The sequence below is a fragment of the Falco rusticolus genome, chromosome 3, assembly GCF_015220075.1.
Source record: "Falco rusticolus isolate bFalRus1 chromosome 3, bFalRus1.pri, whole genome shotgun sequence".
NCBI classification, from domain to species: Eukaryota; Metazoa; Chordata; class Aves; order Falconiformes; family Falconidae; genus Falco; species Falco rusticolus.
The window spans coordinates 51,751,012-51,770,475 of NC_051189.1; the positions used below are offsets into that span (position 1 = coordinate 51,751,012).

At 40.4% G+C, this 19,464-nt stretch overlaps 1 protein-coding gene across 5 annotated transcripts in view; it reads left to right on the forward strand.

Moving 5' to 3' along the window:
- Positions 1-542: 542 nt before the first annotated feature.
- Positions 543-19,464, forward strand: part of LOC119145288 (ras-related protein Rab-10-like) — a 31,182-nt gene continuing 12,260 nt past the window's right edge. The window contains exons 1-6 of one of the 5 annotated variants that reach the window (XM_037381615.1): positions 684-792; positions 2,941-3,108; positions 6,437-6,486; positions 6,908-6,968; positions 8,030-8,168; positions 16,480-16,569. In XM_037381615.1, the coding sequence (XP_037237512.1) occupies positions 3,098-3,108; positions 6,437-6,486; positions 6,908-6,968; positions 8,030-8,168; positions 16,480-16,569 (351 nt within the window). In that variant the 5' untranslated portion in view covers positions 684-792; positions 2,941-3,097. Of the gene's footprint in view, positions 793-2,940; positions 3,109-6,436; positions 6,487-6,907; positions 6,969-8,029; positions 8,169-16,479; positions 16,570-19,464 lie in introns of all 5 variants that reach the window. The other 4 variants (XM_037381611.1, XM_037381613.1, XM_037381612.1 and 1 more) reach the window with 4 other exon arrangements.

Sequence of the window (19,464 nt, forward strand, 5' to 3'; positions counted from 1 at the left end):
GTGGCTGTCATCTGAAGTGGCTGTCATCTGAATGCAGCTGGTGGCCGCCAAGGGAGGGTGGGCGAGCACAGCCCGGCTGCAGTAGCCCCGGGGACCCGGCCACGGTGACTGCTCTGGGCTTGCTGCCGGCCACAGCATCGGCTTACAGCACCCCGCGTCAACCATTTCGGCCACAGTTTTTAACTTTTTAGCAAACACGGGGATCAAATAATTCAGAGCTTGGCCGGTTTCGTATTTTGTATAGCACGTGCGCAGATTTTTGGTTGGCGTAACGACGGCGACATTCAGCCACACTGGGGAAAAAAAAAAAAAAAAAGGCATTATTCTCCTAATTATTCTTCAAAACCGGTTTAGAGCACCGCCCCTCACCCCGCGCCCCCCTCACCCCGCGTCCCCGCAGCCCAGCACGCCGCGACAGCATCCGGGGCTCCGTGCGGCCCGCCCCACCTGTGCGGGGCGGGGGGCGGCGGCCCCGCCGGAGATGGCGCCCGGCCGGGCCCGGCCCCCCCGCACCGTGGGCGGGGGCGGTGCCCGCTCCCTCGCAGCTGGGCGGCCCGTGGCGCTGCCGCCCCCGCCCCGCTCCACCCCGGCCGAGCCCGGCCCGGGCCGGCCGGTGCTCGGCGCCCGCCATGGCGGGGCACGGGCAGGGCGGTGCGGGAAGGCCGGCGCTGCTGGTGAAAATCGTGATGGCCGGGGAGTCCTGCGTGGGGAAGACTTCCATCGTGCGGAGGTACACGGAGCCCGGCTCGCCGCCCGCCGGGGATTCCACCTCCTCCTACTTGGCCACGATCGGTGAGTGACCGCGGGCCGGCCCGCGGGCAGCCGCCCCCGCCGTCGCTGTCCCGCTGCCCCTGGCTGGCACCTGCCCGCGCCCCCCCGGCGCCCCCGCCGGCCCGCCGCCCCTCAGCGCCGCCGCCCGCACCCGCGGTGCCCGCCAGCCCGCCGCACGGCCTCCGCACGCCCGCCGCCACGCGGGGCCCGTCTCCCGGCGGCTGCGTGGGCACGGCCGCGCTGAGGGACTGGCGTGTGCCCCGCGGGGCCGGCGGTCGCCTGGCCGCCCGCTGCGCGCCCGCGCCTCGCCGCCCGCTCCCGGCTGCGCCTCCTGCCCGCAGGCCGCGGGCGCGCGTTTCCAGCGCAGCCTTCCCGGCGGCGGCAGCTCGGCGCTGCCGGTCTCGGAGCAGGCTCAGCGCCCTCGGTTACTGCTGCGTGGGTCCCGCCGCGACCGGCAACTTCAGCCTGTGCGGAGGTTTGACGGGGTGTCGGGAAACGCGTCACCCGGGCTCCGGAGCCGCTGCGTGCCGGCGGCTGCGCTGCCCTTGCTGTTTGTCTGGGACGTTCAGAACGATGTTAAACTTGGGAAGACAACTTGTTCCGAACTGTTTCTGGTTGCCCAAGTCTCCAGAGGGAGGCCCCGTTGCTGTACGCTGCCGTGGGTGCAGAGAAAACGGTGTCTGCCTCAGGGAGCTGTCAGACAGCAGCAGAACGCCCAGTTCATCTTTCATGCTAGAAAGGGATTTAACTTCGTGCTAATAACTTTAACTGTGTAAAGTCAAGGTATCGTCTACTGTAGGTGGCCACGTGCTGATGAGTAGAGGAGAGCCGCTGCCGCGATGGAAGCGATGAGCCGTGCCCCATCGGGGCGGCCCCTGTGCCGCACCACGGCGCTGCCTGCCCCGGGGCCGCAGGGCGCTCCCGCCGCGCTGTGCCAGCCCCACGGCGCGCTGTCTGAACACGTGTGCTGTGGTTTGGTTTGCTGCGGAGGTTTTGCCAATTTCTGATTGGGAAATTCAGATTTTTCAAAGTTTGCGCGTGTGTAAGAACTTTTTTTTCAATTTTTGTGCTGTTGAAGAGAGTGTTGAAGTATGCACGAGAAACTCTGTGTCCCTGCATTTGGAATATACATGGCTCTTACACGTTTTTCGGTGTGGGAGGAGTTGGCTTAACTGAATAAGTAACAGTAGCTGTGGCTGCAGCTGGTCCAGAGAATACTTGACGTTCACGAGATGACTTGACCTGCCCACATGACAATGGCTGAACTTGAACTGCTTTTTATTTTCTTGCCCATTCTTGCAAAGCAGCTTCTGAATCTGACAGGAGCAAAAAGGCAACCGGCAGTGAAGTTGTGAAATTGATCCTTGTAACAGGCAACTTGTTGCCAGTTTGGCAAGGAGTCCCAAAGAATGGTGGTGAAAATAAACATTGGTTTTGTTTATGTGTTTTATATTGGAACACAGATTCCTGACCCTGAGGTTATTATTTTGAGGTGCAATTTCTTTTGCTCTTAATTCAGTCCACGACAGAGTCAAAAACTCGTGTATGGTGACGATGCTAATATATATATATAATAATATATATTCCAAGTTGTGAGTTGAAATAGTTCAAGGAATAGTTAAGACAACAGTTTTGTTACAGTTACAGACTGAGATTAACCTTACTAGTTTTATTACTGTTCCTGAAACCTATTCTTGAGAGATTTAAAAACTTAAAACAGATATTTATCTGAAATGTAAATGAATCATCCAAGTGTGGTATTTATTGTTATCTGAATGTGATTTTAAAGTTACTTCTGAAATGCTGTGTTCCATTTAATTCTATTTTAGGAGGTACGTTAGAGCTTAGACTTTTAAAATGAATGGCGTTGTGAGTGATGGCTTCCCAAAGAGTAATGTTGCAAGTGGAAGTTTCTTTTTCATGAAACAGCTACAACCAAGAAAATGGCCTGTAGGTCGTAGCTCATAATGGTGTAAATGAAGAAGACACAATGTAATGGTTTTTCTGCTCATAATGTCTTCTTCTTCTTTGTTGACACCATAAAAAAATAAACAGCTGTTTTCATCCGAATGCCTGTTTCATGCAGGCTCAGTCAAATGATCCTTATCTGTCATGCAGCCTATTGAATGCTTACCTGATGTTAATTGATTTTTCACCCTACCTGTTCAGCTGTAACAGTTATTCGAGTAGATGGAAGACTATCCAGGCTGTGCAGTCTCGCCATCCAAGTTCCCTGACAAAATCATGCACCAGCATCTTCCTCAACGTCAAAAGGTTGTAGGCACAGAAGTTAAAAGGTTGTTGAAAGTCTTGTTTCTGCGTCATCATGAATCACAGGTTTGCGTTACTAGGGAAAATCCTAGCGTTACTGCAGGGGGAAAATAACCCCAAAGATTTTATAGTAGGCTTCAGTAGTGGTAAACTTCTCTAAAATGATGTATTGGGGGGGGGGAGGGCAAGAAAAAAAAATGCATCCACAGTACATTTTCATTTAAAGCTTTTTATGCAGCACTTAAATACTCAAGGCTGGGTGCCCTTCCTCCTTATCAGTTACACAGTTTAGGTAAACTATACCCAGTTATAGTTTTCTAATTAAACTTCTATGCATCGTAAGGTAGATGCATTGTATTATGAATAGACTATAAAGAAGAAATTTTTGTTTAAACAATGGCATTGCATATAAAGCTATAGAGAAGGTTTATGAACAAAAAAACCCCTTGTATACGAGTGAACAGGATTGTGATCTCACAGGATGTGAGGTTCTTACTTTGCTGTATTACAGTGGCTCTGGTCTGGCAGCATGCATGTTTTCTGTGAGAAACATTTCTGTAGAGGTGTGAATCCTCCCAAGTCTGTCATAGTTGAAAGTCGTGTAACTCCCGTTGTAGGACTTTTTTTAAAAAAAAGTTAACTTTATTTTGACATTTTCCTCAAAAGGAAACTTCCGCTTTTTAATGCCTACATTTACAAAAAGAAAAAAAAATTAAGAATGAAGTTGCAAATTCAGGTCATTTACACATCTGTTTCTAATGCACAATGAATAAGAGAACCAGCTCTGAAGTCTGTGTAGATTCCTTGATACTCGCTTCAGAAGGAAAGTAATGAACAGAAATGAACCATATTGAAGGTAAACATGTCCTGTGTTACAACACTTGTATTAATCCTCATCTTAATGTTCCTTGTTTTCTTTTTTACAAGGCTAGATTTTTTGTCACTTTTCTTTTCCTAACCATCTTATCCCATGAGTTGCTTTTCTTACCAAACCAGTAATTATCAGTGCTTGTGACTGCCCAGATACCACTCCAGATATTCCTTGACATGTACAGGAAAAGTCTGATTCAAGTAATGCACCAACAGCTAGTAAGGGTTAAGTATGTGTAGGAGTAAGAGGGTGTAAACTCAACCTGCAGCATCTGACTGGGTGCTTGCCCAGCCTGGGGATGGGAATTGATACCAGCTGCTGCCCTGTTCCCAGAGCACTTGCTGTGTGACGGTAAGTGGGCTAGGTAGAACCTGCACCTAGACATGTACCACCCTCTGTCCATGCTGTCACTGTTGCATGCTGCTAAGCTACACAAACTTGCATTTTCCCTGGATGAACATATTTTGTTAAGCCTTTTATATCAGGAACTTGCTAGCTGTATTGAGGTGAAAAGTGTGTTGTAATTTGCTTAGGCCGCTGCAGAAGACCTCTTTGAAGAGGACTTTTGCAGATGGCCAAAGGCTATTTATAGATACTGAGGGAAGAGTGGGGCAATTCACAGCTGAATTCCCCTGTGGCTGACTATTTTGATGCTGTTTAGACCTAATTGCCTTTAAGGTGCCTCAGTCCTAATATGGACATATTTATTAAATGGAATATAAAGAAAATAAATTATTCTCATGGCTATAAAACTTGGAAATAACAACTAGAGTTTGAACTTGTACCCAGCATACCCCTTCTTGGTTTTATTTGACAGCTTAAAAGAAGCAAGTACAAGCTGTAGCATTCAAATAACATTTATCTCAAGAGCAGTAATCAATGCTCGCTTTGTTTTGTTGATCATGTTGTATAATACATGGGCCTAAAAGCATCTGAAATCTGTGAGCTGTCTTTGGCATTGTATTTCTCATTTTTCTTTTCTGTCTTTCCAATTTGCTAAGTTTGCTGGAAATTTCATATAAAGACATGAGCAATTCATGCATGCAGAACATATTGACTTCTGTTTTTCACTAACATTCATTGACCTTCTATGTCAATAAATTTTGAAGTTGACTTAAGAAGTCAATAAGCCTTATTTTAATTTAGATTAAGTTTTAGTCTGATTCAGCACTCTGCTTCCCTTTTTATAAATAAAAAAATGCTTATAGCAATTTATTATTAAAATGTGTGTCAACTAAGAACTGTTTCCTATAGGTCTGGGAATCCCTGGCTGGATTATAATTTTTTGCTGTATTCCCAACACACAATTTGAAAGTGACTTTCCAGCCTCCCAGTGTGTACTGTGTCCCTCTCAACTACTCTAACATCAATTGTAGAATGTGATACAGATAATTAAACAAAACCAAGTGAATTTCAGGAGCAAATGTTTTCCATCACATTGGAATTTCAACTTACATGAGCAAATTTAACTTAAATTACATTTCCATCTGACATTATTAATTCCATCAAAGAAGCTTTTGTGTATTACTAACTACAGATACCAATTATATTATTTCATCTTTCCTTTCCGTTGGAGTTTCAATAAAAATTAATCAAGTGAAGGACATGATTATCATAATAATTTTAAAAATCTACTTAAACTTTTTTACCACATACACACAAAAATGTTAATAGCATTGGAATCACGTGTGTGAGAGTGTACTTGTCAAAGTTCTGTGCACCATACATCCATCGGTAAAAGAGAAGGGAGCATCTCCTCTACTGCATTTTTGGTTTACTGCCATGGATGCTTTCCTTTAGCAGACAGGTTCTTGCAAAAATCAGTGCAGTGGTATTAACTTAAAATTTTTGTGCTTTTTCAATCTGTTTAGTTCTTTCAGATGACATTACTACTAGTGAAAAGTCACTCTGAAGTCATGTTAAGTAGCCATATTTTGACCTTACGGAATTTTGACCATGCAGTATGGCCAGCTATTGCAGTGTCACCTTAACTTCACTTCATATAATTGACCAAAATAGCCTTATTGTTTTTCAGTGGGGGAAAAAAAAGGAGCAGAGAAATGACTAAACAGTATTTTGGATTTCAGCAATAACGTAATTGGGGAAAAAAATGGCTAACTGTGAGGAAATGCATCACTCTAAACCAGCAGCTGATAGCTGGCAGGTACTATTATTAAGATTGAGGCTTCAACAACCCATAAATCCAGGTATCGTATACCACATTTGGAGTACTGATTTGATAATATAATAAAGGAAAACACTATAAATTGTAGGGAAAAGTATATTTGAGGAAAGATCTGTAGTGTATGTAGAGACAACATTCTGCACTGATTTTAAGTGCTAATGCTTGATTTCATCATTAGTACTCTGGATCTGGGATACACAATGATTAAGGCTGTAGACAATCCTCTTCATTTTGAATGAAATCCGGTGTATGTTCTAGTACAGCTAATTCCTATTCCTGTTCATATAACCTAGATATCTAGATATCTCTTTTTTTTTTTTTTTTTTTTTAACTTTTAGGGATTTGGAAGTAAGGACAGGAAAATGGTGGTGTGCCTGTAAACAGTTTTGTGACATCTCTATCTCCCCATTCATTGTCACACTGTTGTGATGAAACTGGAAACAACTGAAATCACCAATATATTTGCCAAGTATTCTTGTGCATAGGCCATGAAACTGCTGTCATGTCACTTGCCTATTCATGGAGATACCTACATGTAATTTCAGAGTATCTGCACCTTCACTTTGACTTGCCCCTCCATTGCTTTGTATTGGCATTGCTTTGTATTGTATTTGTGTAATGTATTGGCACATAGTTCTTTTCATCATTGAATAATTTCCTTTTACAACTCCAGTTTTGAATCTGTATTCTTTGTTTGATATAGTTCCTTTTCATTTTCTGTTCAAAATTGCATGAGAGCTAAGAAACAGTCTTCAAAGGGAATCTTATGTTATTATGAGAAATGTTACAGATTTTCTTCTTTCTTCTAGGCATTGATTTTAAAGTAAAGCCAGTAACATTTAATGATACGAGAGTGAAACTTCAAATATGGTAAGTTTTAATTTATATCACAAATGAGAACCAGCTAAATTACATTACAGCATGAAAAATCTCATCTGCTGTTAATTGCGTGTCTTCCTAAAGTTCAATTGTTCCTACTAGGTCATTTTAAAATTTGAATTTGGCCTAGGGGAGCATATTTTTTGTAGCAACTAATGGAAGTTAAAAAAAGAGTTGTTGTTAAGTTGCTTTAACAATAACGCTTGCAGCGTACAAACAGTGCAGATCTACGATCCATATTAAGTATATTTAATTGCATAGAGTTACAATCTATATACAATCTAAATAGAAGTTACAAAACAAGAAAATTCTACATTTCATTACCCATCAAATGCACATTCAAAAAGGTCACTGAGGGACAGCTAGTAAGATGAATCTTTGGGAGCTTACACTCTGGTTTTTGATTTTGAAGTTACTTCTAAAGGCTGTATAGGCTACTGACAGCCATCTCTCCAGGCATCCAGTACTGGAGGTTGTCTATATTTACCAGTATTTAACCTCAAGGAGTAACTCTGTACAGGAATTATCTGACTAGTATTAGACCTGCTTCATACAAAAGTCTTGGAGGCTTGTTTACAGCTTCTTTAAGGCATAATTATGTGTAGGAATTTCTGCATCCCGTTGTTTTATAGCTTTTTCCCAAAACCATCTTACTGTCTGTGTCACAGTTTACAAAGGACTTGTCAGAATATGGAGTGTCATCTGACTCCTGCAGTGCTTGTACTCCAGATTTATTTTTTTATCACCTGAGTTATATTTGTCTTAATGATTATAGTGGGCATGTGGTGGGCTTGAAGTTACACTCAGACTTCAACCACTGGTTTAGCTTCCCTAGTGGGGCTGTATTATTCAGAATAAATTTCCAGTGTATTTCTTTCACTGCTGTATCTGGCACCCAGATTTTCTCTCATCCTTATATTTTCTTGTTCCTTTCATTAGGATACACCATTCAGAATTTGAACAATACTCCTTAAAACAAGTGGGTTTTGTTGGGGATTCTGCAGTCTGATCATCTTTTGTTTGTGTGTGTGATTTCTTACAATTTCTTTCAGGGATACTGCTGGCCAGGAACGATTCCATACACTTAGTACTGGCTATTTTCGTGGTGCTCAAGGCTTTGTTCTTGTATATGACATCACAAATCTGGACAGTTTTCAAAGTATAACAAGCTGGATGAAAGACATCCATGAGGTAAATATATCTAACAGTGGTTGATCTCTTTAATGAAGGTAGTTAACAAGTTACTGCAGTTAAATGGTTTAAATGACTGCGTGAGAGATATTGTTGTTACTTGGGCTGTATGTTTCTAACCAGAATTTCTTACATTGAACTCAGCACACAGTATGATAGTAGGATTATTGTTATGTGAAACTGGAGTACAGTGTAGGTTATCCAGGACAAGCCTATGGTGATGCAGAAGTGTTTTCTGAAGTACTTTTAAAACATAGCTTCCAATCTGGTTTTGTACATGATGGGTTATGGTGCTTTTGTCACTGATGTGGCTATGCACAAGCCAGTCTCTGTGAGCTCATCCCAGGATTTTAATTAGCTTCCATGTCAAAATTCCATATCATAGCCAGTGATTTCACTTTCCTAATTTCATTACTTCAGTGTAGTTACCTCATCCCAGGAATCAAAAGGAACAAATAAAATGAAACATCCTTTGTCCTCGGTGGATATTTGAGAGGATGATTTCAAGACAGGGGAACTGGAGGAGGAAAAGGAGAATCCCTTTTTGGTGGCAGCGAGCTGTTGGGTTAGCTCAGCTGCTTGTGGTACTGCAGCTAGAAACACGTGTCTTCATGTGACATGGGAAGTGATTCAGCAGCACGTGGCTGCCAGACGGAGAGCGTGTTCCCACCTCCCTTCCTGCTCCTGAATGCTGGCTCCCACTGTGCTGCTGCTGGAGGTGCTTGTTGGAGCTCTCAGAGGTTCACTCTGACTTTCTAATGTGGTAGCAAACTAATACAGCAAAACCATTTGGATGGTTTTCTGCTCCATCACTGAGTTTCAGAGGTTCATAGAAAGGTCTGACAGTTACTGGAATTGGTGCAAGTAAGCAGGTAGGAGTAGGAATGTCAGGAGAAGAACGTGTGGAAACAGTGTGAGGGAGGAACCAGAGAGGGAGGAGTGGACAAAGCCCTTAGATAGCAGATCATTCAGCTGCCTGTAACCTTGTTCCCTGAGTCTTTATTGCTGGGTCTCTCTTGGTGTGTTTGCTGTTAGGTAGAGGCAGGTCAGTTTTAGAATAGGTAGTTCAGCTGGAAGGGACCTATAACAATCGTCTAGGCGCCTGACCAAAAGTTAAAGGTCGTTATTAAGGTCCGAATGCCTCTTAAACACTGACAGGGCATTGACCACCTCTCTAGGGAGCCTGTTCCAGTGTTTGACCATGCTCTTGGTAAAGAAATGCTCCCTAATGTCCAGTCTAAACATCCGCTGGTGCAGCTTTGAGCCATTCCTGTATGTCCTATTGCTGGGTACCAGGAAGAAGAGATAAGCACCACCCACTCCACTTCCCCTTTTCATGAAGTTATAGAGAGCAATGAGATTCCCCTAAGCAGTAGCATGGATGTTTGTAGTTAGCATACTTGTGTAAGTTAGTGTGCTTGTGTACGAGTCAAAGTGAAGTGGTGGTTTTTGTTAATTAAAATCAAGTAACCATTCAGGCAGTTTTTGTAATACTCTGTGAACTGGTAGGAATGTGGTATGATGGATGGGAGAGTTCGTCTTGAGAAAGCAGGCTCAAAATAAAACCATCCAACACATCCTTTTCACTCTTCACAGCTTCAGTATATGGATGAATAATGAACTACACGTGGTCGTATATCCAATAATATATACATAGGCTATCTTACACTCTTGGTAAAACATTACCTCAGTATTAAGAACGTTACTATGGTGACCTAGTATGTCATTATCCTTGGCCTTAGAGTCATCTTAAAAGTCTTAGTAGCAACAGAGCCAAACTTCAGTAATGTGTGACAAAGGAGATTTGACTTCCTGGCTTGTCTGCACGCGCTTCAAACTAACACCCGTGTTTTATTACTTCGTTAATAAAAGCATGCGCCCTTCTACTGTTAGGCAAACCAACAAAAGTCCTAGCCAGACATGCCAGTGGTGGTAAAATTTCACAATTAGGTAAGATTTAACTCAGCACATGGTATGATAGTAGGTTTACCGTTCCCTGAAGCTGAAAATGCAGATAATCCATATATATCCATTTTTATATATATCTATATATGCATTATTTATCTATCCATATGCATAAATTTATATATAAAATACAGATCTGTCTTCACACTGCCTCCAAAGGGGTTATTTTTTCCTGTCATCTTTAACTAGATAAACAGGATGGTTGATTCAGTGGGCTAAAAAGCACAACCATAACCACAAAGAAAGTATCAGGACTGTATGGCTAGGATGAAGGCAAGGATGGGACAAGCTCTAGTAGCCGCCATACAGGCTTAGATCTGCTTAAGTCAATCAGGAAATCACACCTGCACAAACCTGCTTTCTGTTCGTGACACATAAAAGCTTTTGTGTAAACAAGCTCAAGCTATTAATATTTAGACTGTTTAATCTTAAATCCTGAAGGTACTTTGTTAGTTTAAAATTTTAAAGAATGGAAAAATACTCAATTTAAAACAATTTCTGGGAATGTAAATTGCATGATTGATTGTACCAATCTGAACGTAGCAATTAGTGAGTGTTGTAATAGAGCTAGATAATAATAAAAAATTTAATTCAGTCCTAGTGGGATATCAATTTCTGAAGTGTCTTGGTGAAAATATATGGGGCCATTCACTGCAAAATAAGTGTTTTTAAGCAATAACTGTTAAAACACAGGGCATTTCATGAAAATTAATTACTGGAGGTTGGTGACATTCCCTACATTTGCTTTGGTCTGTGAATGCAAACTAGTATTTAATTTCCCGCAAATAAATGCCCAGTGTCAAAGTGGCTGTTGTTACAGCACCCTTTAAGATGCGCAAGGGTAGAAAAATTAAATAAAATTTTAAAAGGGAAACAGATTCAGGTTTCAGTAAGCACCAGACTAATAGGTAATGTGAAGCTTGCACCTGAACCATTCAAACAGGATTTTTTGAGAAAATTCAGTTACCACATTTCTTAATTCTTTGTACATAGAGACTTTAAAGAGAAAGTTTTCTAAAAAATCTGTTCAGTGTGCTAAGCCATTTTTGCAACAGTTGAAAATAACAATCTAAGCAATTTTGCATTCCTAAAAACTCCATTGATTTTATGAAAACTGGCCAGTCAGTGCTATTTCAATCGGATTACCAGTAATGTTCTTATTGTATTTCAATTATTTTAAGCGTGGAATACAGCAACTTTCCTGTTAAAAATGAATTACTGTTCAAGGGAGTTCAAGACACGAATATGCTGCCATATCTGTACTGTTGTAAAATTTGTATCCACAACTAGAGGAAACTAAGTAACATGACTGTACTTAAAAAGCTAACTAGAAAAATATACTCACAGATTAATATCTTAGGACATTATTGGCAAATCCAATACAGGTATATTGGATTTGTAATGTACTCATTAGGAGCATAATAATTGCAGGGAAATTACTTTAGAATCTGGAACGATTCTTTATTTGTAGGATCGCGGGTCATGTCCAATTTATTAAGGTGTTCCTCTTGTCCGCTGACATAGTTTCTTGCTACTGTATGCAGCTGTTTTAAAAAGCTGATTCTGTTTGGCCTTTAAAAATTAAATACAAGTAACCGTGTATCAAATCCATTTGCAGAAAACATTTATTTCAGGATGTTTTGAACAAGGTTCCAGCTAACATATTGGCAAAAAGTTCCTTACAGTAGTGGTCAAATGCTCAAACAGATGCCCAGAGAGGATCTGGAGATACTTGAAACTCGGTTCAACTAGGCCTTGAGCAATCTGACTTGATTTTGAAGTTGGCCCATCTTGAAGCAGGGGGTTAGACCAATGACTTCCAGAAGTCCTTGCCAATCTAAATGACTTCATGACTCACATATAGCATCGGAGTCTCCAAAAGCTTTTGATGTAGATGGTAGGTCCTAGTTGCCTTTTAAACACATTGGACTCATTTTCATTGTGCCAGTCTCCTGGTGTGGCTGTGAAGGTGGCATTATCAGTTTCTAGCAATTACCTGTGTGCTAGCAGGGAATTTCCAGCACACAAGTTTCTGCAAGGAGAAGATAAATTCATTTTCTCATGCAGTAGCAAGGCTTGGTGACATAATTTAGTGTTCTTGGAATGCATTAGCTTTCTATTTGTGCTACCTGAAGAAGCGACCCTTCAACCAAGGATATGAAATGTATGGGTATGTTGGGTTACTGCCATTTTTGCATAGTGCCTTTTTTCGGTTCTGTTCATTTGATGCATATGAGAGTTGGGATACTGGACTGTCTTTTAGTGTTTCTGTATCATACTTAAATAAAAACAGCACAGCAATCTGCTTTGCAGTTAGTTCAAATTAGTAAAGTTTAACTTCAAACTTTTCTGAGTTTTACTTCGTCAGATGGGAAAGCTTGTCAAAAGGCTCAGATTGTTCCAATTCATAGATGGGTTTGTTGTTGTAGCTCTGATTAGAACTGAAAATCCTTGTTCTTGTTGCTTTACTAAATTGATTTATCTCTAATTCCAGATTGGTTGCAGGACAAATTGGTTTATATCTAGTTGCATCTAAGTTTGCTAATAGACAAACAAATTTCATCATTTGTTTACTTCCACTGAAATCCTGGAAACTAGGCATTTATTACTGAGGCCATAAGGTGGCACTTAGAAAAATACATGGAAAGAGATTATGTATGGGAATCATAATAGGAACATTGCCATGTGGTGCTGTCAGAGAGACTGTGAGGACAACGTATACCTAACAAATTACTCTTCATTAATACAAAAGATAAGTTTCTAGGGTCATTGTCTAGCGAGTAGGAAGAAGAAACACTCCAGCTTTATGGCCTTCCCCAGCTCTGCCTTCATCTTGCTGTGCGACTGTGTGTATCCTCTTCAGATTTGAAAAATTACATTAATGATACATGTCTTTCTCAAATACAAATACTGTGGTGTATTTAATCAGGTATGGATTTTCAATTTCACTGTTTGGACCTACAAAGAAACTTCTGTTCCCTTTTCAAGCTGTAATCAATGAGTACCCAAATCATGCAGCCCTGCATAGCTGTGCCCTCGAAATGTGGTGGAGGGACAGGGTGGTGATTCTGTAGGATCCATCACTGGACAGACAGCTTCATACAACAAGGAGTGTGGATGAGCTGGTAATTACAGTCAGTTTGCTGCAGGGGAGGCTGAGGCCAGCCGTTCATGGTAGGGTCTGTGCTCACCCTTTAAAAAGTGAAGGGATAGTTTCTTCCAATTACAGGTAAGTACAAATGTGATGTAGTTCTCTTCCAGCAAAGGTGTCTGTGCTACTTTTGATACTCACATGAATTCACAGCACCTTTTTGAAATAGTTTCCCTGCAAAATGAGAACAACTGCAGAAAAAAAGACCTAAAAATTGAAAAAAATCCAAATTACATACAAAAGGGATGAGCGAGATATTTTCCCTTTTGCATTTTTGATTTCTGTTAATAGCCACATAGTGAAGCAGTAAGTTGGTTATTTACCTGGTTGGCTGCACAGGCTCGGTGAAGGTTGAGCAGTACGGTGATTAGTGAAGAACATGAATGGATGGCGCCTATCAGAGTAGGCTGCTGAAGCGCACCATGGTACTGTGGTGCACGAGTCCAGTGTTACCTGTCCGGTCCATGGCACTGCTGCATTTGAGGCTCTGGCCCTGCTCAGTCGTGTGGCCACCAGGCATGGCAGCCTGGCTCCCACGGCTCCCAGATGCAGCTGCTGGGAAATCCCTTTGCCAAAACCTGGTGAGTCCAAGCTCTGTCGGATGCTTCGAAAAACTTGGTCAGTCTCAAAAAATCTCTCTGCTCCAATTTTCTGAGAGAAATACAGTGCTGATACTTGCTTTTGGGGCATTGTAAAAAATATAGGCTAGGTTTTCTACAAATTGAGATTATTTTAAGTTTCAGTAAGATGTGACACTTGAAATTTAAAACCAGAAGAAAAACTGGAGAAAGTGAAGCAAAGATCTGGATGTATTTTTGAGATACCAAGAGAAAGCGCCCTTTTTTTTTTCTTTTTTGGTTTTTTTTTTTGGTTTTTAATTTCCGGAAATAAAACCTTTTTGCCTTGATGAAATTGATGAAACTTTAATAGTATTTTTCCATGACACGGAAAAAAAGTTTTCCTGACTGTATTAGCTTAGTCAATGCTGACTTGCGTAATAGCATCTTAACAACTGTGAAATAACCATCCTCTTTAGCTATACATTTTGCATTTGGAAAGCTTATTCCTGAGCTATAAATGGGATGAAAATACACAGTGAGCTTTTGGAAGCACTAGAGAGCCATATTTTTGGCCAATTCAAATCAATGTACCTCTGCAGGGTTTATGCCAACTGAGCACTGAGTCAAACTTCTGCCTAGTCATATTGACTTAATTTTTTAAGACTTCATCTACATAATCAGTTTTCAGAATTTTAAAATGGATGTCATTTTGGTGTACAGTCTTTAGTTTTCTAAAAGCAAGAAACTGCAAGATACCATCTTTAAAAAAGGAGTACTTCCAGTGCTTTGGTGGAGGATCCAGTCAAAGTGAAGATACATTACTGCATTATATTGATGTTGCTGAAATAAATACTTAAGTGATTGGTGATACAGATAAATACTTATTGAAAGGCCTGGTACTCCTAACCTCCTTTAAATTTTGTTCTTATTTAAAACTGTTTAGAAAGAACATTTCTACTGCAAAAATGTGTACTGTTTGTACAGAAATAAAGTTACAGAATGAATGTGATGGTTTTGTACATACGGTATGTGAGTATTTCCCTTTGACTTTTTACTTCAGAGTGAAGTCAAATGTCACTTGTAAAACGTTCAGCTACATAACAGTCTTCTTACAAATAAAAAGCTGATTATGTGGTGAGATTGAATTGTCTGTTTACCCTATTTTAGGGACTGATGTATGTGTTTTTATGTAGGAGGGCCATTGACCTTAGTGAGTAAAGCTCCAGGGCATTCTGAAACAGCCAACATTTTGGTCTATTAATCCAGGTTAGATTGATTCATTATTTTAGGCCTGTACTTTGTACTCTTGTGTTAAGCTTACTTCATTTTAATACTGCATTATCCTGAACATCAGCTGTGGGTATGAAATAAGATTAGCTGACTCAAAAATGAGAGTAGATTAAAAAAGATGAAATAGTGTTCCGTAATAATAAATTGTGCCTACTGCTGTACTCTTGAGATGAGGCAACTTAGCTGTAGAAGTGCAAATAGACTGAAAATAATGATTCTCTTATCCTTTAATGAAGAGAGGTTTTTCTTTGCATTTCTCTGAAGGGAGGGACATGTCCATGTGTATGAGTGCTGGGGAAGCGGATTGTGCCTAATTTTGTTTTATGGCAATGTTATAAAAATTAAGACTTCGACAGAGATCAGAGTCCTTGTAGAGAGCGCCCTTGTAGATAGCACCCTTGCAGGAAGATCTTCAGGCTTTTTGAATCATCAGAGAAGCTGTGTGAACATGTACTTTCAAAATATAACCTATGGGATCAAACTATGTTAGCTTTAATTGTTTCTAGGTTGAGACTCTCAGCTTCCTCCATGGAAGCACCAAAAGTGGTTTTAAATATTACGATTTTCACAACAAATGTCAGTTTTCAAATTCCACATGCTGTTGTAGAACTGTTCCCTTTCCTTTTCATTATTCCAGTCATGTATAGTTACGATGGCTTATCTTAAAATAACACTGATGTAAAGCACCCAGTGCATTTCACAGTCATCATGTATGTAGCTGTATTAGTGGAATGAAGGATGGAGACAAGGTCAAAAAGCTAGGTTTTTCTTCCTTTTCAAATCAATGAGGGTTTAAAATTTTACTTCATTAAAAATCTATCGCCTTCTTCCAAGTGTCTTGGAGTAATCAAACTTTTATGTTGAGTTTGAAACTTTGAATGTAATTTTACTGTCTGTGTGCAAAAGTGAAGCACAGAGAAGTGCTCTTTCAGGTACAGCAAAATCCTTCCTTTTTACTTGTGAGTGCTGGATATAGTCCTGACTCATGCTAATCCATGAACCCATTACTTTAGGGAGGGCAGCGTCTGTGAATTCAGGGCATTTCCAGTCACTTTAAAGCTTCAAGATGGAGCATTCATCACAAGATGGTGCCCATGCACCATATACTTTATGCCTTATGAAAAGGGTTAGAAATTATCCCTGGTACTTGCAAGTGGCTTTTTTCTGCTCTTTGCAATCTTGCTGTTTTCCTCCAGATCCCAGTAACTGATGGAAAATACTTCCACATATGAAAAGGTTGGGGCAGAATTTAGCCTTTACTGTCAAGGAAATAAAGTGTTGAAGGCTGGTGTGAGCAGAAGGTGAAGGGCTTTTGTTGTTACTTATTAATGCTCTTCTCTTTTAGAAAGCAGGTGATGAAGTGGACGTAATACTGTTGGGCAACAAGTGTGACAAGGAGTCAGAACGTGCAGTTCCAAAACAGAAAGGAGAAAAGGTATCACTGGTACTTTATTTGGGTTCTCCTCAGTATCTTAGTATGCAACTGTGACCTGTTACACTGAAAGTGGTAAAAAGCTCCTGAAATCCAAAAATTCTATTAAGAGTTGCTCCAGAAGAACACCTGTGGAGTTCTGGGGTGTTTGGTGTTGGGTTTTTTTTTTTTTAATATATGAGCAGAAATATATTAAGTTACTCCTAGCTGATTTGTTTAGAATATTGGTTTTTATTTCAAAGGTTAAAATGTACTTTAAATGTTTTAGGTGTTACAATAGTAATTGTATATTTTGAATTAAAAATAAAAATATTTTAGGGTCTGCATTCTCAGAGTGCTGTTGTAATGTGGAATACTAAAATGCATAATACATTTTGCATAATTTTTCTGGTATCACCCATCTGATTTTTTTGCTACAAGCTTGACAATAAAGAACAATTCTAGCAGCCTGTGTATAGTGATCTGCATCGTCCATGAATAGCCTTAAGTAATACTTGGCAGATATGTTTAGGGAATATCCAGCTTCCGTGGTCTAACTGTGTGTGTGTCATAAAGCTGAGACTACAGGAGAATTTATACCTGCTGACCATGTGTAGGGGAAGAGCAGGTGTTAAGTGGGGAGTGCTGTTTTAAAGGTGATGGCAAATTACTGTCACTGAGAACTAATGAGGAAATCCAGGACCCGTGCTATGGCAGAAGAAATGGTGATACTGGCTAAATGTGCCTATATACCAGTAAATTTTGCAACTGCAGACTGTATGCATCTGTCTGGAACTTGGAATGAGCCCTTCTGGCATGCTTTCAGGCATGGTAAGTCAGGCAGGACATACTGTGTTTGAAGTAACAAACACTGATAATTTCTTGTCAAGTATATATCACACATTAGGGAAGTTTGAAAAATAGCATCACCTTTTCAAGAGCATTACAAATAGGAACTTTTGAAAGTTCATTGTTTGTATGCGAGACACAAGCAGTAAGGTTGCTGAAGAATACATGTATACTCTCAAAGAATGCAGTCAGAAATCTAGTCACTGGATGCATGTGCACAAGAGGGCAGTAGCAGGGTTTTGCGTATGGTATTAACCGTGACATTTTCTGACTCCTGTGTACTTAACCATACAATCAGTTTCTCTTAATGTAGTGTTTTTTTCAGAAACAAATCATTACCTCCTCACCAATAGGTCTCCTTTCTAGATTTGTCTCGTTTTTTGAGGCAAGGCAACTCTTCAGTTATACTATTTCTTCCTTTAGTGTGATTTACAAATGCTAAAGTCTGACTGAACCAGATGGAGAAAGATTCCATTAGCAGAGAGAGAGACTAGTTGTCCTCTCGCTCCAAAGAAGAAAATGCCCTTATTAAGAGGGGAAAATAGTTTAATACTAACTCTACCACATAATAATTCATACTTAAATATTTTGTATTACCCTATGAGTATAAGCTGTAAGTATTGTTCTGTTCAGAGTCTTACAGGGAAGAACGCTAGATTCCTTGGGAATCTTACCATCTATGTTGGCATTTCTGTAACAACCTGTCATAACTGAATGGCCATCATGCCACTTCATAGACTAATTTAATGCTGAGAAATGTTTTTTTTTCTTTTGTAATTGTATAATTTTGACCACTCAAAAATTGAAAGTTTTATTTCAACACACTGAAGTATTTTCTTGTATTAATAGCTTTTTATTCGTTTTGACAAACGTTTGAACTCAACCTTCTTGGTCTCCTCCATCCTCCCCGCCCCACCTCCCCCCCCAACATTACCTTTTTCTCCAAAAAATGAATAAAAATATTGAAGATTATATGACTTGGTAGAATGTGGCCATTTTTCTCCTTTCAGATCTTTATAACAGAAAAAGCCAAGTAAAATACTCTTTCTGGTTTGGGTTTTTTTTTGCTTTTGCTTGTCTTCATGTGCCTGACTTCAAAGCTGATTTTACAGGTACAATACAAATGAAAAAAAAAAAAAAACCAAAAACATTCTTCACAGTTCTAGGAGTATTTCAGACACATCTTTCTGATTCAGCACTAAAAAATCATAGCAGCACTTTGCTAGGAAGCGGTATATTTTAAGTTAAAAGAAATGAACAATTGTAATTACATTTTACCTTGGAAGAGATACTGGCATTACTTATTTTGTTATTGTAAGAGCTTATTTCACTCAAGATCTCTAAACTGTTGTCAAGGATAACATAAAATAACATTTCCCAGCAGCATAATTCCCATAGGTTTGTAAATGTATTTAGGTATTTTATTTATGCATCTATTCAAGAGATGCTCCCAAAGGCAACAAAAAGTAGTTCTTTGAATGTGCCTTTCCAGTTTCTTTAGAAGAGGGAGTAGCCAAAGCTGTCTTCATACTTCCAACTGCTTTAACACTGAACTGTTGGGGTTCTTTTCCATCTCTTTAGAGGACTTGCTTGCCACAGTACTTAGCAGTATGCAAGGTGAATTCAAATAATACATGCATTAATCTTCTCTGACCAATATTGTGCACACACAGAGAATATGGGGGTGCATTGATAGGTGTAGTAGGCAATATAGTAACATGATACAGAGAGGAGGCTGAAGTACTCAAGTTCTTTTTATTTTATTTTATTTTTATTTTGCATTGGTCTTCACAGATGGAGCTTGCTCCCAGACCTCTGCATGTACTGTTACGGTTCAGGAAGGAGCAGGTCAGTCAGCAGTGGGGAAGCACTGGATTAGGAACTGCTTAGGAAAGTTGGATGCATCCACAGACATGATGAAGTTCACCCACTTGTGCTGAAAGAGCTGGTCAGGGTGAGTGGGGCCACTGTCAGTGAACTCTGAAAAATCATGGTGGTTGGGAGAGGTCCCTGTTGACAAGAAAGATGCCAGCATGAGACCTATCTTTAAAAAAGGCAAGGAAGAGGGTT